This window comes from Hippocampus bargibanti, linkage group LG01, assembly GCF_051943395.1.
Source record: "Hippocampus bargibanti isolate YZ-2025 linkage group LG01, ASM5194339v1, whole genome shotgun sequence".
Taxonomy (NCBI): domain Eukaryota; kingdom Metazoa; phylum Chordata; class Actinopteri; order Syngnathiformes; family Syngnathidae; genus Hippocampus; species Hippocampus bargibanti.
This window is the reverse complement of record NC_142734.1, coordinates 16082205-16107035: the sequence shown is the minus strand read 5'-3', so window position 1 is coordinate 16107035 and position 24831 is coordinate 16082205. Positions and strand designations below refer to the sequence as shown.

General features: G+C 42.2%; 1 protein-coding gene and 1 long non-coding RNA gene across 3 annotated transcripts; both read right to left on the bottom strand.

Annotated features, from left to right (window-relative positions):
* Positions 1–149: 149 nt before the first annotated feature.
* Positions 150–1625, bottom strand: LOC148903317 (uncharacterized). Its single transcript, XR_016115484.1, has 3 exons — positions 1578–1625; positions 750–834; positions 150–280 (listed from the first exon to the last, which is right to left on the bottom strand). It is a non-coding gene; the product is annotated as an uncharacterized LOC148903317 (long non-coding RNA).
* A 548-nt stretch (positions 1626–2173) lies between these two features.
* On the bottom strand, positions 2174–22059 carry LOC148903316 (TSC22 domain family protein 1). 2 transcript variants are annotated; one of them, XM_089000041.1, is made up of 4 exons: positions 21746–22059; positions 19394–21395; positions 7709–7760; positions 2174–3631 (listed from the first exon to the last, which is right to left on the bottom strand). In XM_089000041.1, the coding sequence occupies exons 2-4, from the start codon at positions 21391–21393 to the stop codon at positions 3365–3367; spliced, it is 2319 nt and encodes a 772-aa protein (XP_088856167.1). In that variant the 5' UTR covers positions 21394–21395; positions 21746–22059; the 3' UTR covers positions 2174–3364. The 2 variants fall into 2 exon arrangements, with proteins under 2 accessions (XP_088856167.1, XP_088856158.1); XM_089000032.1 differs by having other exon boundaries at positions 19394–22059.
* Positions 22060–24831: the final 2772 nt, after the last annotated feature.

Below are 24831 nucleotides of genomic sequence, written 5' to 3'. Positions count from 1 at the left end.
TACTTTGGTACGCCTAATACACCGGACAATACGGTATTACTTTGTGGATATTTTTCTGCACTGCTGTTCCCGGACCGTGTTGAGCTAATCCAATGTGTGCAAATATGTAGCATGGTGGTGATGGGCTGACCCTGAGTAGGCTAATCCGTCTTGTGAGGCAACTCTGGGCTCCATCCAGGCTTGAACCAGCAGGCCACCTGCTTGGTCAGCATCATCAACAGCACAGCAGGAAGTTGGGGCCAGGCGATGATAAGCAGATTTAGGGGGTACGTGTTTGTGTCTGTGAACAGTAGGTCAAAAATGCACACATTATGTAAATGAGCAATTCTCAACCAGTGTGTGTAAAGATCAGTTGTGGAAATGATTCCATTTCACTTTACTGTTTTTTTTTGTTATCTGAATAATGTTCATCTCTCTAAAGTAGTCACATATTGAGACAAACAAAACAATGGTTTTTTTCCACTCGATGATAGAACGGACATCATTAACATATGCATAAACTTTTTAAGACATTTGTTTGGTGATGTCCTGCGAGATTTTGTTGTACTGGTAAACTACGTGCTTTACAGCCATTGTTGGAAAATGCTGGTATGCAATAATACCACGACATGTTATTTCTGTCTCAGGCATTAGCTTCGGATAATCTGGGTGTGATCCCTACGCCTTAGTACTTTACTTCCTGTAATTTATGTCTGCAACACACTTAAAGAAAACACTGTTTGTCAATGAAATGGGATTTGCGAAAGTACCATCTGGGGAGGAGGGTCGAAGCCCGTCAGCATTATCCGTGGACCAACCCGGGAAGAAGAGGGTCACTGTCTGTCCCAGGGTAGCCTTAATTCAGCACCCATACAGAATAATTAACACTTCTTGGCATTTAGAATAATCTCCAACAACAAAGGAGTTGGTATATGTATATAGAAAAATCAAAGGTGTGATGGACAAAAAAATATTCTTTGAGGAAAGTGGAGAAAAAAATGCAGGACAAAACTGTTTTTAGGGCGATGGGATAACAAATTTCACAAGATTTTAGTGCAGAATTGATGACAGGTCACGATCTCTCTCCTCCCAAATCGGGCAGAGAATATGTAGGAATATTCCAAAATGTAGTCTAACAGACAAAACCAAAATAGTGGACAATTGTAAACATTGGAATATACAGTAAATGAAAACCAAATGCAAATTCACAATGACAATTAGTGGTGGTCTTGACTCCTTGAAAATATACAGCCCAACAATTATACGCGTCATTCACGATATAATAATTTTCCTGATAATCTAAAACCAGATCCTAGACGCACATACGGTATTTCTAAATACTTTTGTTATCGAGGATATGTGTTCGAGCAGCTCCCTCTTGGCCACCATTGGCTATAGTCGTAAAGGGCTCCATTCAAGTCTATTGACTCGGTGCAGCTGAGCTGTGCGAAGAGAGTCCAATTATACGGAGTAAATTAAGTGCTTTGGTGCTTCTAATAAATTTAATGTTAAAATGAAATTATTATTATTATAACATGCAAATGGTTGGCCTCATAATAAATTAATAAAATCAAAGAATAAATGTGAACTTAAATTACCTCGATATCACCTCACCAATCGAAACATGTCATATTGTTCTGAGGCGAGCGCCCATCGGGAAGAAAAAAAGCATGCACGTACACGTGACTTTGGGTAAGCAGGGCGTGGGTAGCACAAATTATCTCTGAGGGCGGGGGCTTGCTCCTGTGGAGCCAATCAAAAGCACCTATATTGTGACTACTGAACGAACGTACAATGTACGGCTGTGTAAGTGTAATCAGGACCAAAACAGTTCATGAACTGGGCACTATCACAGAGGCTTTAGTAGCAAGGACGCGTTGAGCCTAAACATAAACTACTTCATTCATATATCTTTCCAAACAGCTTTCTCCTCTCTGTTGGATTCAAATTCCCAATGCACATTTGAAAATAGCTTTGAATTAAACTTTTTTTTGTTGAATCAGTGGGTGACAGCAAATTTATCGAGATTGAGGTTAGTGTCCGTGAATGGGTGCCAATGCCGAGCAGGTTCAATAATCATCATCTCGGTTTTATATTTTTATCCTGTCTGCTCCTTTCCGCTACACCCAGAAATAATGAAGTAGCTTCTCGTGAGTGACAACACTGAATATCGAGTCAAGAACACAATGAGTCATTTTTTCTTTGTTTTCAGTTTTATTTGAGGTGCAACTGTCTAGTGCAAATTGTAACGTCACATTTGTGATGGGCTGAGGAACATGCACAAAACATTGACATACTTTCTATCAGCCATTCCTCCATCTGCCAAGTGTGTGCAGCAACACAGACACTTGGCGGAACAAACTGATTTAATTTTAAAAAAGGAAAAAAAATATCCTTGATCGCTTCAACGAAACAATGTGACAAACATTGTCAAACAAAAACAGTCTATCGTTTTGAGTGTGATGATACAGTCACAGCAAGAGTGACAGTATTCAGTGTGGAGGAAAATAATCCTCGTCGGTTCCCATCCTGAGTGCTGACATCACAGGTACTTCACAACCTGGTAAACCATAGATAGAGATGTATATCTATATCTATATTCAAATAGATATAGATATATACACAAATATATTTACAGGAATAAAATAACAGAACATTATCTATGTATCTATGGTTAGAAACCAGGCACTTTGCAGAATTGGAAATGATTTCATTTGTACAAACCTACAAAGAGTATCCATTTACGCTCCATTATTTACCTTGTTTACATGACTAGAACATGAAATTACATCAACAAGAACAAACTGAAAATAAATCCTAACCATTCTCCAGGTTACCCTATAAAAACAACATTGATTGCCTGCATAAATATTGAACTTTTTTCCAACAGTGGAGGGCTTGTTGGGGGGAGGGGGGGGTCAATGCGGACACGCAGGACAGGAACACCAAGCCCTCCAAGTGAAAAGTGAGTTACCGAATTCAATACAGTTCATTTTTTCTCATCGTCTTTTCCCTAAGATGATGTAATAGGACTGGAAATGACTTCTTCTCAAAGCTTGGGGGCAGAGTTTTGTTGCAAGTCCTCCATTAAAGTTCATCCAACGTTAGCAGCGACATGTGGAGAAAAAAAAGGAATGTGCTGGGTTGCGATGGAGGGCTGACACTGGCACATGTTCAACACTGAATGCTTCAAGGCTTCATTTCAAACTTGGTGCATTTATCCCGCCCCCCTATCCATCACCATGACAACTATGATTGTCTATTCAGGTAAAAGTTGCAAAAAAGGCAGAATAAATTAAATGTGCAACAAAACAATTGAAGTGGTTTCATCAAGAAGGTGGCATAGTTGGGGGCGGAGGTGCCACGACATGGAGATCCTTCCATTTTACGCCGACGAGCCCGAGTTCGAGGGGAGTGATTGGGCGCTTCCTACCGATCCCGAGACTTGAGGCTGCATGGCCGTACCAGTCGGGGAGCTACCCGTCTGGACCTGGGCCTGAAACTGCGCCATCTGCTCGGGGCTGGCCAGGGTCTTGAGCAGGTTGTTCTCCTGTTCCAGTTGAGTGTTGCGCTCCATCAGCTCCTTGATTTGCTCCTTGAGCACCTCCACTTCCTCACGCACAGCATACATCAGGTGACTCTTCACCAGGTCCTGAAGAAAGGAGGCAGAGGTACTTGTTAAAACAACTTTGTCCAGGATTGTGAAATAAAAAAGCATCAGACGAGCAGCCATAGAGGTGAATGACAAACTCATGACCAAAACACCAAAGGATCTAAATTAATGGTAAATTTTGGAACTACACAAAGAAGATATACAATTAAAAGTTTGCTATTTGACTATAAAAACACTGGTCAACAGAAAATGTTAAAACAGAGATGACTTTGTATGTCCCTTTACATATTATCGTTGCATTTTTTTAAATGTCCTTTGTTTTTATGGTGCACATTAGACTTTGAGAGATTTCTTTGAACCTTAAAGGACAACCGACGTCTCCGGACAAGTTGTGTCCATAATTTGTAAAATGGCTTCAAATTACTTCTACTGAGCGCATTTTAATAAGATTCCACCGCATACAGCTATATTTTACGTTTTAAGACTCGCTCTGAATATTCAGGAAGTTGTTTTTGAGTTGGTGACGAGTCCGTACGTGACGTCACGAAAGGACCGCCCCCCTGACCGAAAAAAGACACATTGTAGCAGTCCTTCCATCACGTCAATGTATTTTGCTGTACATGTTTGGTCTGAGAACCGTGTTGCACCCAAAAGCCGCCAGAAGAGGGCATCCAACCTCCATATAAGGAATTCATCAGCCTGTGGAAGCGGAGGTGGCCACTGGAGGTCGCCATTTTGTGCCTCTTTTTTTTGGGTGAGAGATTTTCCCCCAATGTTGCCTCAAAATGGCACATATAATTATTTAATCGATTGCAAACATGTATGCTTTCCTCTTCAGAACTATTTCAATCATATTCATAACTGGATGTGTAACAAGAAAGCATATTCTTCGAATCTGAAGCCATTGTTTTGATTCACAAGCAATGCAAGACGTCTTGGCGTGACGTCACGAACTGGGGGCGGGACTTTCTGAAAATGCCCAATTCGCAGCTCAATTTTTTGCAGATTTTGGACATTAAGTCATTTTTATTGGTGTTTTGCATTTGACTAAAAATATCATACTGCGTGTTTTGGGTATTTTAGATGCTATAAAACGTTTTTCTGATGTCAGTTAAAAAACAAAAAAGTGACGTCGGTTGTCCCTTAAATGCTTGTGCAATACATTTTACAATGGTTTCAAATGTACCGCTATGTGGTTTCATACAAAAAGCTACTTGTTGCTGAAGCTGACCATCAATTCAGAAATATACGGTGATATTATTATTATTATGAAAACCCATAGTGTGATCTGTGTAGACACATTACATTTTTCATTCCCAGCGAATTCTCACAGAAATCTTTGGAATATTATTAGACTACATTTTGGAATATTCCTACATATTCTCTGCACGATTTGGGAGGAGAGAGATCGTGACCTGTCATCAATTCTGCACTAAAAACACACCTATTCACTGGCCAAAGCCATGTTTAAAATCAAAAAAACGTACAAATATTGCTTACATGCCATCTTGGAGCCACAGATATATGTTGAAGTGAGGGGAGGAACTTCGACTAATTAGACCAGGGGTCGGGAACCTATGGCTCGCGAGCCATATATGGCTCTTTTGATGATTGCATATGGCTCGCCGATAAAATTAAATATATATTCTCACTTTTTCGCCGTTCATTTCCTCTTGGGGCTGCAGTTGGCGGAAAGTGCAATTTTGATTGGATGACACTGACCTAGGTGGGCGGAAAGCGCAATTTTGATTGGATGATACTGCCCGTCATGTTGAAACAGGTAAATGCCCCTTTAAATGAGCCCAACGAGTAAAAAAAATGACGAGTACGCTCCAGCTTGAATACACCGGAGGATTCGCGATTCTAATTTTCAATTAAACAATAACGTCGATGAAAGAGTCAGTGATATTTTAACGCGCCCCTTGTTAACGTTAGCATCAATATACTTCTGTGAGAAGTATATTGCAGATAGCAAGTGTGGAAGCTAATGAGCCGTGTGCAGGCTAGCTAGCAGCAACTTCGCCTGTGGACCCGGCAAGTTGACTTTCATTTCTATCGTTTGGCTGGATTTTTACCAATCATGAGGAACGGAAAACCATTCATGTTAACGGTCAGTACTGTCACAAAGTTATTTTAAATAATACATTCTGTTGAAAAGTGCGTGTTTTCGTGCACGCACGCGTGTTGCGCGCGTGTGTGCGCGCGCGATCGCGTGTGTGTGGCTCTCACTGAAAAACATTTCAAAATATTTTACTTTTATGGCTCTCTGAGTCAAAAAGGTTCCCGACCCCTGAATTAGACCGAAGAAAGGAGATAAAATGCCACGTCACGATTACAGTTCTCAATTGCCTAGACTATTTACATCAAGGTTGAACTGAGTAAAAAAAAAAAAAAAAAAAAGTAAAACCTAGCTGCATCTATGGGCATGAGCTCTTGAGATCAGTGTCAATTGTGCATATGTTCTGTTGAAGACAGGGCTGGCTTCCTATCCCCCACCAATCGCGTAGGGTCGACTAGATGTCCAACATTGCAAAAATTAATCTCTTGTATATATATACACTGGAAAGTTACGAGTCAGTTTCCATGGTAAATTAACTCATTCACTGACATTCACTAATTTATTCGGGAATTGAAAATATGACATAGAGCGCCATTCTCGAATTACAGTAAAGTCTCGTTATATCGATAGTCCCGGTTATATCGATCCTATTTCTATGCACGCACGGAGAAAATTACATGCAAACAGGGTTGGATATATCGATAGTCCCGGTTATATCGATATTTTTTCGGACTCCCTTGAATATCGATATAACGAGACTTTACTGTAGTTCAGGTTTTGGTTTTTCTTGCTTGGATGCCGATAAAGCGCTGGCCATACCTCTGGCAATGTTTTTTCCCTTCCACAAGGGGGTATCATTTCCGCATGTTTAGCACTTTGTTCCAGCTTCAGCTGTTGTTAAAGCGCTATAATAACTAATATGTATGTACAGCATGGTATTTTGGACAGCCGCCCTCTTTTCAAGATCAGATAACTCCAGACCCATATAATGTCGGCATTAACTCGTTTTTTTGATGAAAGAAGAGAGTCTAAGGTTTCTTATGCTGCATTGAATGTTTATGTAGTCTAAAAACTCAGTATTCTGCGAGTCCTAGAATTCGAGTGACAATGACAAAAACCCTGGCACTGGAGTGGAAAGATTTTTGCACATCGCCTGGCAGTGAATGAGTTAATATGAAGGATTTGGGGGGAAATTTGTGTGAATAAAAAAAAATGTTTTGGCATAACACATGCATTTACAATGTTGCAACTCGAAAACATAACATGACATGATTTGCAAATATACAAACAGTCAGAATATCTTTTCAGGATGTGGGCTCTTTGGATTCAAGTATACTTGCAATATTTTTTGGAGTTCGGATTATGAGAAAATACATTTACTGAAAACCCGACTTTCAATTTTGAAAATGTCGGTTTTATTTCTTGGAAAATTTCCATCTTCTGAAAATACGTGACACAAGTATCCAGGCCGACGATGCCGGACCACCGAGCATTACCGAGTCGATGACGACGATGATGGCGAAAGGGGGATTAACGTGTTATAATCTGAGACTATCCCATCCTCATTGTGGAGCCACGGAACAAAATGTCCCCGCGCCGAGGGGGAGGAGCCAATCACTAGCCAAGTTATTTATACTGAAAGGGGGGAGGCTGCTGCCTGCCTAGCAACATGCAGCCAAGGAGGAGAGGATGTGGATGAGGGGATATATTGTGTGAACCGAGCCTTGGCTCACATGATCTGTCCAAATCGTGACGGACGCTTGGCCAGAATCTTTTTCCTCCTTCTTTTCGGGGAGCCTTGTTCAATTAATATGCATTTACTGAAGTTTTCTTCCGGGTTTGACACACAGATTCCATTGCTGTCTGCAAAATGCCCCTATTAAGGTGGCAAGGTAGGCCAAATAACTATATTAAGGACCCGGCCCCATTTTTTTGACTGAACTACTCCCAAGGTCAAAACAGGACCAGGAAACAAATGGCCGGACCTACCTCGGCATTACGTAACGCCAGTGGCAGCACACACAAGCGAGATAATGGTGCGGATGAGGACAACTTACCATCGCTTGTTCGATCTTGTTGTCAATGGCCACGACACTTGCACCCGAAGAGCTGAAACACAATTTAAAGCATATCGTCAAATGGATGGTCTGAGAGGCGCTAGGAGCGTATGACGCAAGAGGCGGTTATTGTTGCGGCAGGTCACGCGACGAAACAGCAAACCGCACAAAATCAGCAAAGCAAAAGCAAGCGTTTCGAGATCATTTCCGAGAAAATTACAATTATTATTATTATTAGTTACCTCCTGTCAAGCTTGACCGACGCGCTCTCCTTGCCAAGTACCGAAGACAGAAACGAGATGGAGAAATTGCGCAGTTGGCAAACGCCAAGGTCCATCGCCACCGTGTAACACTGTGAATTCATGCTAGCCCGTCCATCAACGCGTCACCGCGGCTCAGCCCCACTCAGAGGACGTCCGGCGGGGAAAATGTGAAAACGGAGCGCATTCTGTACGTCCGCGGCGGCCGATACTGAGCACAAAGACTGAGGTGCACCAAGGGGAGGGAGCTGCCTGGCTGCAAGATTCACGCGGGGAGAAAGAGCCTAGCGGCCACCTGATTGGCTGGAAGCAAGTCTCATTTGCATAACAAAATCCGCGGCAGCCCAGGTTTGGAAGAAAGAAGGATCCTAAATTGCTTCTTCGCTGAAGAAGCATCTTGGATAAAAAGCGAAACGTCCGACACCTTCAAAGAAGTACAGATGTCGGCTGAAGAAACCTTTTCATCGAAGGATCCTAAATTAATTTTATGCAGTCCATCTAATAAATACACCGACCACATTTACAAAATATGACCTGTGTGACCCATCCTACTTTTTATTCAATTGCAGGGATACAGTTTAAACAAAAGAGGAAGAGACATTTACGGAAAATACCGCCCCTGCTGTTCATTTATGCTCAATCAAATAAGGCAAATCAATTCTCCCAAATGAAACAAAGCGAAAATCCATCAGTGCGTTTCTGACGCCAAACCCAAAGCTACATATTCAATTTGGGTGTTAATGTCTAATTGTTAAAGTGGCGCGGCCTAATGAATGGCTAGTCTAAACCATTTATTTTTGTCTACATTTTTTTTTTACATTTTTTTCGCGTGGGAATGGCTCAATGTTTAAAAAAAAGCGGGACCACTCTAAAGTCAAACTACCAACGTAAGGTCATTTTATATCAACTGAATAACACATGATCTAAAAAGTTAATATACAGTCGCAAATTATGTATAGTTGACCGAAATAACTCTGACCGGAATGCAAACCTAAACAAGATCTGTTTAACACACTGGCTGCAGAGGTAGAGAATGTGGGCTCTATCACTAATAGTTCATATAACACAACAATTAAAGGACAACCGACATCACTTTTTTGTTTCCCAACTGACATCAGAAAAACGTTTTATAGCATCTAAAATACCCAAAATGATATGGTGGTGTCACCCGAAGACGTCTTGCCTTGCTCGAGAATTAAAATAATGGCTTCAGATTCGGAGAAATTCTTTCTTGTTACTCATCCAGTTATGAATATGATTCAAATAGTTCTGAAGAGGAAAGCATACATGTTTGCAATCGATTAAATAATTGATTCTGTACCATTTTGAGGTATTTGGGGGCGGTAAATGTAGCACCAAAAAGAGGCAGAAGATGGCGACAAAGCTCCGTGTAAGGAATTAATCAGCCCGTTGCCTCTTTTTGGTGCTGCACTACACGAAGTTTTCAGACCAAACAAAGTATAGCAAAATGCATTGACGTGATGGAAGGACTGCTACAATGTGTCCTTTTTTCAGTCAGGGGCGTTCCTTCAGTGACGTAACGTGAGGACTCGTCACCAACTCAAAAACAAGACTTCCGGAGTATTCAGCGCAAGTCTTAAAACGTAAAATTTTACAAATTATGGACACAACTTGTCCGGAGACGTCGGTTGTCCTTTAAAGGACACCACACCCACCAAAACCATTGAATAAAGTGATTCTAAAAGTGAGGTATGCGGGCTTTATTTAGGGGAACACGAATGAATGAAACTGAATTAAATATAACTAAAATGCACAAAATAGAACATACAGAGTAAGAAGCATTGTATGCACCGTGACAGGACTCATTTTTAATAATAACAAAAATTAATACCTCTCTACCTTTAAAGTACAGTTTGCAAGTCCGTTTTTAATCACTGAATTTTAATGTTGGTCGTGATTCTGGTTCTTGGGCGAATTCAGTTTGTATTTTTGAGCCGTTACTTTGTTTTAAAAAAGTTAAAGCAAAACTTAATTTGGGCATAAAACCACATGCAAATTAAACACTCAGGTGTAAAGCCCTGATTGCAGAGTCATGTATTCATACACAGAAAAGAAGTAAATTAAGACATTGAAAATATTTGATTATCTGCCATTCAAACCCACTTTACTAAGAGCGCTGGAAATTAAGAGCACCAGAATCTTAACATGATACTGGTAAGAATAAAATTGCAGAAATAAGGGAATTGATACCAAACAGGGTGTGACTGATTTGCACAATCAACTTCCCAAGGAGGTGATCAGATCACAAAACAAAACAGTTGAAAACCCTGACGACATTACTCAGATACTTCACATCAATCACTGTTATCACAATGGCAATCCTTTAGGCAAGTCACACACAAAAGGAGATGGATTGCTCTGAGTAGCTTTGAGAGGAAGCAGTTAAGCCACAAAGACCAATAATAATAATAATAATAATAATAATAATAATAATAATAAATGTAATTTTTAAGCGCCTTTCAAAACTCTCAAGGACAGCCCAAGTTGCATCACAAGAAATTGATTTAATCTGCACATTCGACAATACGATGAATTTTAATCTGGCCAAGCTAATAAGTGAATTGGCAGTGCTGCTGCTGCTCAAGCGTACCTTGGTTTTGCTGACAGAAGAACAATGAAGCTTTTTGCCTTTAGATTTGAACATGCGGCACTTCTTACACACATTCCCATCAAACTTTCCAAAACCATGTTTTTCATTAAAATTGCATTTTTTTTCTCCATCACCCATAGGTTCAAGAGAACGGCAATTTGATCTTTGTAGCAGCACATAAGGTTGAGGATAAGAATTTCTCTTAAAAAGAAGTATCAAGGATAATTTGATTTGGTAAAAAATAAATACAATAAAATAATTTAGCATAAAACCAACGCTCCACTCATGGACTCTAACTTCTGCCAACAACCCAAGCTAAACTCCCCACCCCAAACAAGCCCCCAAACAGCTCATATCATTGAAACACATGTGTCACTAATTACTACTTCTCTATTTGCCAGGTTGTTAGCACCATCTTGTGGTATCTTTCTGGCATTAAACTAAAAGTGTGTAGGATGGGGGGAACAAGAAAATGCTGTGGAAATCATTGGTGATCATTGTCACAGGGGAAAAAACATGAAAATCATAAATGGCGATGAATAGATTGGGGCATGGCCAGGTACTGTATATTGTATCTTAATGCTTTGTTGAGCAACTCGTGGGCAGAGCAACAGTGGTGCTAACGTGGGAAGCTGGAACACAATGTTCAACTGAACCAAGATGGTGATCCAAGCTTGCAAATGCAAAAGAGTGAACATCAGACTGGACAAGGTGCTTAGGAGTTTGTGTTGACACATTCTGACATGGAGTTGAATTTGAAAGCCCACCCGACATACTTCCAGATGAACACAACCACCACCGCACAACAAAAGAACTCCACCGTTACCTCTTGAGATGCTTCTCCAGTTCCCAGAAAAGAAGCTTCATGGCCATGGCGTCGCTACCCTGGGCTCCTCCGGCCCCGGCCAGCCCCTTTTCTCTCATTGATGCTCAGAGTAAAAACAAACACTAAGTCGATGTGGTGGGCCCCCCACCCGCCACCCTAACCCTAAACGAGCACCACCACCACTGTGCCTCCTCCGTCCTCCAAACCCGACCCCGTAGACCCCTCGGGGCTTCACATTGGGATTGTCTGATCAACAACGTAAACCCGTAATGGAGCAGAGGAAGTCGGGGCAGGGAGCGGGCGGGAGTGCGTGTGGACGAAAGCACTCCGGTGCCCCCAACGGCGCCCGTGTGTTTGAAACCAAGGGTGGTAGCATGGTGAGTAGCTCTAAGAGGGTGGACTGTGACGTCATTCCTGTAGGACTCACATCACCTCCCCTTCTGTTGTTATGTAAACTGTCAGGAGAGATTAGAGCAATCCATCCAATGGGATGAGCTCCTTTGACCACATACACGGTTAACACACGCATCATCATCACCAGGCCACGCCTAACACTTGCTGATTTCCAACAAAATCCTCTCAAACAGCGTTGGGATAAAAGTGTACTAAACGTCCCCTCAATGCTCTTATCAGTTTTAGGTGGAAAGCACATTGAACGTGGGCTTTCCACATTCTCACCCTAAAAAAATCTTAACATTTGCAAAGACCCCTGTGTCTTCCAAAATGGAAAATAATATGTGCACACTTAAAGGACAACCGACGTCTCCGGACAAGTTGTGTCCATAATTTGTAAAATGGCTTCAAATGACTTCTACTGAGCGTATTTTACAAAGATTCCACCGCATATAGCTATATTTTACGTTTTAAGACTCACGCTGAATATTCAGGAAGTCTTGTTTTTGAGTTGCTGACCGTAAAAAAGACGCATTTTAGCGGTCCTTCCATCACATCAATGTATTTTGCTGTACTTGTTTAGTCTGGGGACCTCGTGTTGCACCCAAAAGCCGCCAGAAGAGGGCGTCCAAGCGCCATATAAGGAATTTATCAGCCGGTGGAAACGGAGGTGGCCACATGAGGTCGCCATTTTGTGCCTCTTTCTTAGGTGAGATATTTTCCCCCAATGTTGCCTCAAAATGGCACAAATAAATTCTTTAATCGATTGCAAACATGTATGCTTTCCTCTTCAGAACTATTTGAATCATATTCATAACTGGATGTGTAACAAGAAAGCATATTCTCCGAATCTGAAGCCATTGTTTTGATTCACAAGCAATGCAAGACGTCTTGGCGTGATGTCACGAACGGGGGGCGGGACTTTCTGAAAATGCCCAATTCGCAGCTCAATTTTTTTCAGATTTTGGACACTTTAAGTCATTTTTATTGGTGTTTTGCATTTTAATAAAAATATCATACTGCGTGTTCTGGGTATTTTATATGCTATAAAACGTTTTTCTGATGTCAGTTAAAAAACAAAAAAGTGACGTCGGTTGTCCTTGAAGTAAATATTGAAGTTATAGCAGGCACACCGCTGGCTGCGCTGTCACTCCGCATCACTGCACGCACACTGGCCAAGCACACGCACGACATGGGGCTCCACTGGCATCACGTGCATCTCCATGCGAGCACACGCTTACACAGGGTAAGGTACAGTTTACTGAACAAAGACGAAGACATGCCAAATGTTTGAAAATATTCGTGAACACTGATCCCTGTGAATCCGTGGGGGTTAACTGTACAAGTTTCTTCTTTTGTTTTTTTTAAACAAGGGTGAACACACTGTTATTAGAACAAAAGTCTCTAATCTAACTATCTTTGTGACTGCTTTATTTCCTGTATATGATCGTTGTCCATGTTAAGCGCTTTGTTACAGCTTTAGCTGTTGTTAAAGTGCTATATAAATCAACAAGTATTGTATTGTATGATACTTTCAGCCAATCGCCGATGGCAGTGAGGCTTCATCTGAAGCAATATTGTGAGGAGGTGAGGAATGTGGCTTCAGGATGATGTACAGCAAAGCCCAATGGACATAAGGCCCTAAAAAACTTTTTGGGCCAAGGCCACATTAATTCATTGATTTTATTTAAATGATGACATGTAGTTTTGTGAAATAAATTGAACCTACTGAAAACCTAACAAATAGATTGCAATATGATCAGATAAATAAATCAACATTTTCTTCTGGCTCTGTTGGTAATCTTTCATTTTCAACAGGCTCAAAATCCCTATATCATGAACATGATATCAAAGGAGCCAGTGTTCTTCAAGGCACCATCAATAGCCCATATTTTCTCTTTTATCAAAAGTGGGCTGAAATTACTTTAAAGAAACAACAATACTATAATAATAATAATAATAATAATAATAATAATAAATTTAATTTCTTAGCGTCTTACAAAACTCTCAAGGACACTTATATTGATTTATATACAATAGCATAGCAGTAAACATTGTAATTTTTTCAATTAAACTTACTATGTGGACAGCTCTTATATTGGATATTATCATCTTGGGCACGCTGTCATAATGTTGGGGCTGGTCATTGTACGATGTGTATATGATGAATCCAGTTTGTTTGATTGTAAGCCAAAGCATTCTGATTTAGTTTTTGAATGAGCAAAGACGCACGCAGAAGAAGAAAAACACAACTTTCTCTATTTAACAACAACAGAGACCACATTTAAGGCCATATGTGAAGGTCAAAATGTGGCAAGAAAGAGGAAACTTGTGTTTGCAATCAAGGATCAAGAGCCACAACCCTTGCCAAGACACAGACTAAACAGAGATAAGCAATACAGTACTCCAAAACTCAAACATCTCTCATGGGACTCTCTGGGATGTAAGCTAATCGTCCTCAGGCCGCCAGTGAGGACACGCAATGCCTTACATAACCAGCCCGTTGCCATATTCTCGGCGAGAGAACACAGAAAGGTAAAGTAGAACATGTTTTGTTCCTTTGGTGACAAAACATGCATAAGGATTTAAGTTTAAACGAGCGCAGACGTCTCATCTGTATAGAGACCAACAAAGGAGTGTCGCATCATCCCAATGATTAATGACAAACAAATCAAGCATTTGATGAGAAAAACCCAATTTAAACCACACCCAATAGGGAGAAGTAAAGAGAGCGTTCAAAATGAGTGCACATTTTAGAGTCGCAGATTTGGTTTAAATCTGTATTCTTGTAACCGTGGCGTGTGTGTGTGTTTTTGTGTGTAAATATCACAAACATGCAAAATAAGGCTCTTTGAAAATGTATACAGAGAAAAAAACAAACAATAGAAACAAGTATATGACTATGGGTCTATATGTGCAATGTGGGAAATGCTGGCCAAGGGTCTTCTCAAAAGCGGGTGGGAAACTAATCTGGGATCCCTGCAGCATGCCGGCATCATGCAGCACACAGAATGTTATTAAACATTTGGAGGGCCCACCCTTTTCCACAAAAAAAAATTGTCTCACACTAAGGAGCGGATAAATAGTGCCCCTTCAAAATTCAACAGCATCTAAAAGCGTCATAAAATGATTACTTCCTGTCTAGCAGTATGAAGGAGGAGACAGACACGCAGAAGAGAGGAGCAGGAAGCAGAATCAGGCGAACTCCAACGTCATCTTGTTTGCAGGAGAGGCTTCCATCTAATCTGTTAAAGCCCGAGATCACGTACCCACCACAAATCCCCCAAAAAAGGTGGAATGCGGGATCTTCTTGGAAGATTTAATTTACTAAAAAACACATTTAAGAAGGCATTTCTCTTAAGCACTGGCTGAATTTTAAAATGAATCAGCACTAATCTCGCAGTAAATCAAAACTGGCCGAATTTTCATTTCATTCGTTCAAACATTGCGTGCAAAGCAAGGCCTTCCCGCCCCCCACTGGTGAGAAAATAACATTTAGGTCAGCGACTCTGCAAACACGTTCGGATTATAGAAAGCACTTCACATTGGAAGCATTGGAGGGTGGACACTGCCCTCCTGTGGTGAATCCTGGAACATGACGGCCGTGAAGGGAATTGCTCCGTTCCCACTAAACAGTATGAATAAATTCACCATTCTGTAGCTTCGTCGTGAGTATCGGTGATCGAGAGTGCCTTCTCTGGATCTTGAAAAGAACTGAACAACTCGTGGTCATAAGAAAAGCAATGTATCACATAATGCACTGCGCCTATTAGTTTAACATTATGATTTGTGCCATAAAAATATGCTAACACATATCATAATTAATGTTGTACAAAACACCAGTCTTCAAAACAAAATCTTTTTGTAACTGATTTGTTTGTCCAATATTTGCTTTGGAAGACAAGAGCTGACATTTATCCAGTAAGGTGCAATTATGGGATAGTATTACTGTAATAGAATTGACGGTACCCAAATAGTGCTTAAAAACTATGACTGCTGCTTCAATTTTATAGTTCCACATACACAAATCTCAATATGATGATTCGTGCGTAGCAAATGAGGAAATGATTCCCCACGTAGCCTGTCAGAAAGCCGAACACAAGGGTAATTGTGTCCCTCCTCATTACCTGATCACCTCACATCCAAATGATTCCTGCCAAGAAACACCACTAAACTCTCACGGAAACCAAACACTCAATCAACCAAAGAAAAATACATGTTGATCTTCAGCTGTAACCCATACACTTCTCAAATGTTTTTGGTGTGTTCAATCATATTGAGCTCATTTTTTTTCAGCCAGTGTAAACATTCAGTTTTGATGACTGTTTAAACACGCAAGCTTGTGCAATAATTCAATATTAACTGTGTCGCTCGACTGAATGGGTTGAGGGCAACTCTATCAAAAAGGTTGTAAAAAAACGATAATTTTGTGATGACTGGAGCTAGGGCCAACCAATCTTTTATGGCACACACAAGGTTCATTGCTGATGGGTGCTAATAAAAAACGCCCAGGCAGACTTTGACACTTGATACATCTATGAACAATCACGTGCAGAAAGAGTGAATTGTTTTTAGAGTCAAAGTGTTGCACGAGGGTTTGCTCATGCCTGGAAAGCTGTTCATTCACACGATGCTGCAGTTTTTCTCAAGCTAAATATCAGCATCCGCAGGTTCAAATTTTTACTGACAGCTTTTGAAGATCATGTCAAAGCACAATCAAACAACTTGGTCATAAAAGTTTCCAAGTGCAAGGCACAGTTTTAAACACAGGTGTCTGTGAAGCCCTGACAAGTACATTGTTAAGTAAATAGTATGAGCAATTTAACATGCCTACTGCTCAAAGCAATCTGAAATGTTCACATCAGGTCTTCAACTAATAAGCAGCAATCCCAGGGATATTTTACCCCAAGCATCTGGATTCTAATGGAAAACATGCTTACCAATCAAAGCAAGTACAGTGGTACCTCGGTTCTCGAACGCCTCACAGTTCGAACAAATTGGTGTTCGAACAAAATATTCGAGATATTCTTGCTTCGGCGTTCGAACATCAATCGGTGTTCGAACGCCAATACGACGCGTGAGTGCGTACGCGAGGGTGGGGTGCTGAGCGGCGCACGGGTGTATGCCTCTCTCCGTGACCAACTGTTGTCGCTAGCGGACGTGCGACCAACTGTTGTCACTAGCGGACGTGCTGCGTTTTGCTCTAGCGTTTAAGATAGGTGTACGAAGAGTTTTAGCCCCTAATCATGCCTCCAAAGAAAGTAAGTGCTGCTTAAAGTGACAAAAGAAAAGTAGTGCGTACAACTATTGCATTTAAGAAAGAAATAATCGCAAAATATGAAGGAGGTGTGCGAGTGTCTGATCTGGCGAGGGAATACAGCATGGCGAAATCTACGATCAGTACGATATTAAAGAATAAGGAGGCTGTGAAATCTAGTGATGTGACTGTGGGAATGAGAGCAAGTGTCATTGGATAGATATTTGAAGAGAAAAGAACATCCTGTAGCCGAGTCATCCGTAGCTGTCACGTTCGGAGCGAGAGTGACGGCAGCTGACTCGTCGGAACGTAGTGGAATGTTTGGGATCCCAAAAACAGCCACGTACTAACCAAGCAGGATGTTTATTCACAAATCAAAGAAAACACAGCGAGTAAGAAGGCAGGGGGTGATCCGACCCGCTTACTATGCCAAAAAGCAAATGGCACACGAGGGTGCAAAATTACGCAATCCCGGAAGATGACATAAATTTACGGGACGCAGGGAAAATACCTCGGACCGGATACACTCGCGCATCGAAGGAAGAGTCCAGGTACGGTGGTGAGTTGAGTCAATCATCCGGCATTGACGAGGTGATCGCGAACCGTATAAATGCCCCGTGTCCGTGATTAGAGAATGACAGCGGGTGGAGAACGGCCGGGAGAGGCAGCCCCGCCCCCCCGCTGTCAACTCGCAAGTGACAGGAGCAAAGAGGTGGCTTCGGTGTTCGAATAAAAATCGCTTTTCGAAATGGGTCCTGGAACGAATTATGGTCGAGAACCGAGGTACCACTGTAGTACACGGCAATAATATCCAGTTATTGTTATCCGCTTAACTGTTTCTTGTCTCTTACTCACCCAAATATGAAGGGGGGGATCACAATGAATTTCGGTAGCAAAGCACAGGCTCCGAAGAAGTAGTCAATGTACAGGCCGCGTGAACTGAAGTACATTTTTTTTTCTGAAAACGGACTCCCTGTGTGAACACAATCTCTGACCATGACAAAAATCACAAACAAATGGCAAAAAAAAAAAAAAACACAACTGCTCACAAGTGACATCGTACTGCTCACCCAGAGATGAAACCAACAACTGTAGCCAATGAAGGTGTTTGACACATGAGATGGATAGATGAGAAGGTTAACTAAGGAAGATGTCAAGTGGTAGAACAAAATAAAAATGTAACCATGGAGACATGTCGATTTGGTGATTGCTCAAGATTTCAGTCACATGATAGGTATTAGGAGACATCGAACCATAAGCTCTCCAGACAATAGACGTTTAATGTCTGCAAAAAGTCTCTAATCCTCTATAAGGTAACAAGCTACACTTGGGAAACCCCAAAGTTGCAATTGTGATTTGTGTGAACCACCAATGTAACTCCGTATTTAAATTCTGTCAGTAGAACAGTCTATTTGGGCGTTATCACAGATGAACGCTGTTTTCTATTGTTGTATGACACTGTAGTTTTATTAATTACTTGAAATTAACTCATACATACTAAACGGCGGTTATTTGGTAGCTCTGAACTTGGTAACCAATGTGCTGTGTTTATCTGGTTTGCTGCAAGTCCGAATTTCAATTCAAATGTTTTGGGGTTACGTGACAGACAAAAGGACCCCTCTGATTGATGTTAGACACTATATCAGGGGTCGGGAACCTATGGCTCGCGAGCCATATATGGCTCTTTTGATGATTGCATATGGCTCGCCGATAAATATTACATATTATAATACATATTGTCGTTTTTTTCGTCGTTCATTTCCCGTTGGGGCTGCAGTTGGCGGAAAGCGCAATTTTGATTGGATGACACTGACCTAGAATGGCCGAAAGCGCCATGTTGATTGGATGATAGTGGCCGTCATGTTGAAATAGGTAAACGCCACTTTAAATGAGCCTAACTTGAGCACTTCAGCGTGAATGCACCAGAGCATTAGAGGAGAGAAAATGTTCTGATTCTAATTTGCAATGAAACAATACAACCGATGAAACAGTCGAATGTCAGTGACATTTTAACAAGCCCCATGTTAACGTTAGCATCGACATACTTCTGCGAGAAGTAGATTGCAGATAGCAAGTGTGGAAGCTTATGAGCCGTGTGCAGGCTAGCTAGCAGTAACTTCGCCTCTGGACCGGCAAATTGAATTTCATTCAGATCGTTTTCCTGGATTTTTACCAAACACGAGGAACGGAAAACCATCCATGCGAGCGTTTGTATGTGCGCGCGCGCGTGCGTGTGGCTCTCGCTGAAAAACATTTCTAAATATTTTACTTTTATGGCTCTCTTAGTCAAAAAGGTTCCCGACCCCTGCACTATATGAACAAGGTGGAATCGTCTCACCTGTCCTCCTCTCCTTCAGCATGCTGAGTCCGCAAACCAGCAGCAGCAGCAGCGGCAAGGGCGCTGTCCTCGACAGACATCCCAATGTTGGCCAGCCTCCTGACAGTAACGCCGGCATCTGCAGCCGTCACTCCACCGCCAGCGGCGGCGGAACCCAGAGTGGGCAGTCCTAGCAGACCCTGATGCTGAAACAGAAGCTTTTGCGCATCTTTCAGTTGGGATGCTTTTAGGGAACTCCCCCCAGCCGGAGGTGCTGGGTTGAGTGATGTGCCCGGGGTGAGAAGGGGTTGGAGGTCAGCTTGAAGTGCAGTCCAAGGCATGTAGGTAGCCTCTTGCACTGGTGGATCTGTAGCAGTGGAGACTAGCTGTAGTGGGGCAGACGGCGACTGGCCCACGGTGGAGGTTTCCATAGCAGATGGAGCCACATGACCTTGATGGGGTGACTGCTGTGCCTGGCTGCCCAGTGGCTTTGCTGTGACTGCTGACCCTGGTGATATGGATGCACTCACATGCGCGACTGGAGGCTGGACCTGGGTTTGGAACGGAGCGGTGGGTTGGATAAAGTCCGGCTGTACATTACCAAGTTGAGGTCCAGCACAACCTCCCGTGGCTTGAGCTTGCTGCTGGTCCACAGCATAAGCTAATTGTTGAGACATGTGGGAGGGGGGCTGCTTTTTACCAACTTGTAGTGCATTTGTGGGGAGACTACCTGGTGCTCCTAGCATCTTAGTGTGAGCTGCAGCAACAACTTCCTGGGGTGACACATAGGTAAGGGTGTTGGTTTGTGTCGAAGCTTGCGGTGGGCTCTGCATTAGATGAAGATTGGTGTACTCCTGGCTCGGCAGCTGGTAAGGCTGCAGAGTATGAGGTGGCTGGACAGCTGGATGAATTGGACTTATTCCAGCATTAGTGAGCTCAGTCTCTGTAGAAGACTCTGCAGCTTTAGGTGCCTCGGAGATTGCTGCAGGTGGAATCTCTTTCTCGTAATATTCTGTACATGTCCATCTTCCTTTCCGGAAAGGCTCGGAGTTGGTGTCCAGTTTGACCACTCTGAAACGAGAGCTGGTGGTAGTCTGTGTTTGAGTACTTGTGGCGGTGACTGACTGGCATGTACCTGCACCAACAATGGCCGTTGGCCCACTCATGCCAGTGTTGTCAAAACCTGGCTGGCCAGATGGGGGAAGTGGATTGACAGAAGAGACACTGAGAGAATTTACAGTGCCCTGTAAAGGTGCTTCACCAGCTGTCCGAGCAACAATCGCGGCTGATGGTTGTGCTGTTCCTGCTATGGGTTTGGAGCTGTCCAACAATGGTGGTCTCTGGGATTGGTTAGCTCCGGTTTTGGAAAGTGGTTGGCTGGAGATAGCCAACAATGCTTGGGGAAGGGCTGATGATGACGATTCACCTCCTCCCAAGTTATCGGAGTGATGATGTTGAGATAGGCTGTGCTGCTGCGGATAATAAGGTTGGTGTACTATCCCATTTACCAGCGTGTTATGCTTCTGTGTTCCCTGGCTGGAATGTGGATACATAAGCTCATTGGGTGACACAAGGCCAGGTGTGTCAACCCCATGAAGACTGTTTAATGTCTCATCCGATGAACTTCTCTCCGGTACACCAGTGTCTGTCGCTCGGGACACTGACGCATCCAGCATCTCAGAGGAGGACAGGTCTTCAGTGTGGGACTCGTCCAGGTCGTCATAGCTCTCAGTGTCATCAGCCAAACTGTTACTGCCACTGACGTTGATCTGTGCAGATGTGACACTTGTTATTTGAAACCCACTCTTCTTCTTGACCTGAGATCCAGGAACTTGAGATCCAGACTGTTGATGGGGTCCCAGAGAGGAGGCTCCACCAGGGGCCGGACTGTCTTCAAGTGCATTAACTCCAGAACCAGCGGAGTAAGCAAGTGCCCCGCCACCACTGCCCCTGCGGTAATGTAACACAGTTTTCCGGCTTCCAGCATTGGGTGGGTCTCCGCCAAAGTCCTGGTGGTGCATCCCTGCCACCGGGAGGGTTCAAGTTTAGGGGATCTTTAAAAATCGACGGTGTACTTTTGACTCTAAACTGGTACCTAACGCACAGCTATCATGCTAGCTCGATTGTGATGCTCAAGCCCCATCGGTATAAATCACGATGTCCAAACACAGAAGCTACGACAAAAAAATAGTCTTCCTCACAAAGCACGAATTGGAATAACTGATATAATGGATTTAAATTCTATTAGCCACTGGTTAGCTTTAAAACCCCGTTATGTCACGCAGGAACGATTACCTCCACTATACACAGTTATCGGACCTTGACATGTCTTCCATCACACAGACAGAGCCAAAAGAAAGCACGAAGATTTACTGTAAATAGTTGGGCTGCAGTCAGGTGGTCTACGAAGCTTTCGAGCTATCCAACCTATGTCGCATGAAATCGGTGACCGATTCCATTTCTGCGGACGTCCTCCTCTTCCTCCCGGAAAAAAAAAACTTGCCGATTTTGACACTCCACCAACAAATGACAATGATGTCTAAATGGCGACTGTGTTGTGGTTATCAAAAAGCGGACTCGTGTACAACTCGTGTGTGCTATCGAGTTCTTGTTTGCTGTATCGTTACCGGCAAGCAGTGGGAGCTAAGCTAAGCTAAACCAACGGGCTGTCAGGTTCAGAGGGGACAGCGAAACCAAACAACGTTTATGCGCATGCGCACATATGCCACCACCAGGAAAACTTCACAAAATGTAAATCTCTGATAGTAAAACATCATACTGGAATTTTAATGGGTTACTACAACTATTATCGAAAGAAGCTATGGACGTTATATGGATGCCACGAGTTAATGTTAAGTTGATGACATTCAAAATGACAGTCCTTTATAAAAAGTAACAAAATATGTAGTTAAAATCAGTTTGATACTCGTGTTGTGGTAAGAGTGATGCCTTATCATTGCAATAGAGGGGGAAACGCTTTCTTAGTGGCTGATGTTCTTTACTGTTAATGTCCCTTCTGACTGCAATAAATTCAAGATGGACAGTGAGTTAGCTCGGTAGCAGGCACAACAACGTAGTCAACATCAATGACTCAAATTAGTCAAACGGTGGGCGGGGTTGGATGTGAGAAAGCTGAGGGAGTTTTGATATTAGCAGTCAGGCGTCATACCAGTGACGTGCGGTGAGGTTCATGGCTGGTGAGGCACTGACGTAATCACAGTCAGATTTACAAACACATGAACTCTATAGAGTAGCTTATTCAACATTTGATTGGCAACAGTTAACGTGTTTTGTTTAAAATGTTATGTCCACATTCTTTATATAAACTGTAGCATAGAAAAAAAAATGTTATCGTATTACCTTTACTTATAAATGAAGTCCATGCGCCGCTCCTTCTGAAGAAAGGCAGCTATACCTTCTTTTTTGAAGCCTTCTTATCTTCAGTTTTAAAAGTCTCTATTTCTTTCAATTTAGATATGTAATCCACCATTCTGAAAATATGGCCAAGCAACACGAAAAAATGACTGGATGATTGCACTGAACTTGCGAACTGTTTACTGTAGCTTGCTCTCACTAATTCTATTATTCTGCAGCCAAGGAGGCGCAAGAAGAATCTGTAATCACCAGCGCCCCCTGTCATGAGGCAGGAGAACTGTGTGCCTCACCTATGCACAGTTTTGATAAAAATAAAATAAAATAAACACTGTAGTACAGTGTTTATAATGTAAAGTGGCTCTACATTGTATACACCAGCTAATCTGTAGACATTTAGTTCATATACTAAAAGTATTTGAACACTTTAATAACGATATGCAGAGGGACAGCAATGTGGTCTCACTGCAAAGCAAGCCAGCACAGTTCGCATAGTGATTGCGCAACCCATGGTGAGGCTCAGCCGGCTACTGCCTCACCGCTCGTCTCCACTTAGTATTTGAACGGTAAATGTGAAAATTCGGTGATTTTGAAAAAAAAAATCCAAAAATGGTGAAGTTAAATGGAAAAGAACTTTTAAGTACAAATCACTAAATAAATATAACTGTTTAATTTATTGTTTCATTTGATATTTCCATGATGACAGGTGAGGCACGGCCTCACCTGCCTCCCCTGACTGCACGTCACTGCGTCATACAAACCTGCAATAAGGAAATCACACATATCATTTTGGAGTCATCGCTTCCATGTCGACAGACAGCACTATAGAGTATTCTCTTTACATTTGAGTACTGTACATCTTTGGCTGTTGAGAAAGAAGGGCTGTGTTTGCATAACTTCCGATGCCGTGAACAAGCAATGTTAGTTGATCTACTGTGTGAGGCTCTTGACATTTAAGATTCTAGCACAGGCATGGGCAAACTACGGCCCGCGGGCCACATACGGCCCGTTAGGCTTTTCAATCCGGCCCGCCGAACTTGCCCAAATTATAGTACAAACAGTGTCTAAAACTCATGACAAAAAGCTAGCGAACAACAGGGCAGATAACTGAAAAGTTGCCTGCCCCATTTTTCCCAACTTGAAGCAAAATGAGACCAATCCCAATAAGAAACATTGTCACAAAGTATAAAGTTTTTTTTTAAAATCAAGAATGCACCAACTTCAAATGCTACCTTGCTTAATTTACAACAAATGCGCATGGCTGTAAATTTTGCTACAGTAGTTGATTGTCATCGTGGTGCACAATGCAACGTTTGCATTGATTCCTACGAGCCATTAAGCCCCTTTCATAAGTCTCACGTACACTTTACAGTCACGGTTTAATGTAAATTTACGTTTTGTAGCGTCACATATGTTGTTAGCTTCTTTTGAATCTTTCTTCTAGTTTGAGGTTCTGTGCATCTATTTTGGAAAATGACATGCAATTGCACGACTTTGTAACGCTTGCGAAAGTCCGGAAGAAAGAAGCAGGCTTCTGATTGGCTGCCGAGCCGAGTATGCAAATTTCAACTGCAGGTAGTCTATGTTTGTGTGCTCGGCGACGGTACACGTGTATTGTTAGCGCGTGACGGCGAGAGCGTCAGTGAGGAGTTTGTTGAGCGCGCGGTCAGGACAAACCATCTATGATTTGGGGGAATTTAACACAAGTAGGTATTATTGAGCTTGAATATTTCGTTGTGTAATAATATGTTTTGAATGTTGAAAGTGATTCCATTTTTCAATAAATGTTGATTTCTTTGCCCCTTCGATGGAAACTTAAAAACAGACGCAATCTTGATAAATCACAGTGCATATGTTATTTTAATCTATTTCCATTTCCTCCTCCAAGTATCTGTGAAATAGTCTGTAAATGCCATATCGTGCATATTCCTTGAGACAAATGTATTAACTGATCAGGGATATTTTTCACATTTGAAAGACAGTTAATAAATTGGGTTGTAGTGTTTTTACTGTGCTATGAGGTTTGTACATACTACATTTAAAGGACAACCGCCACCATTTTTTGTTTTTGTTTCCCACTGACATCA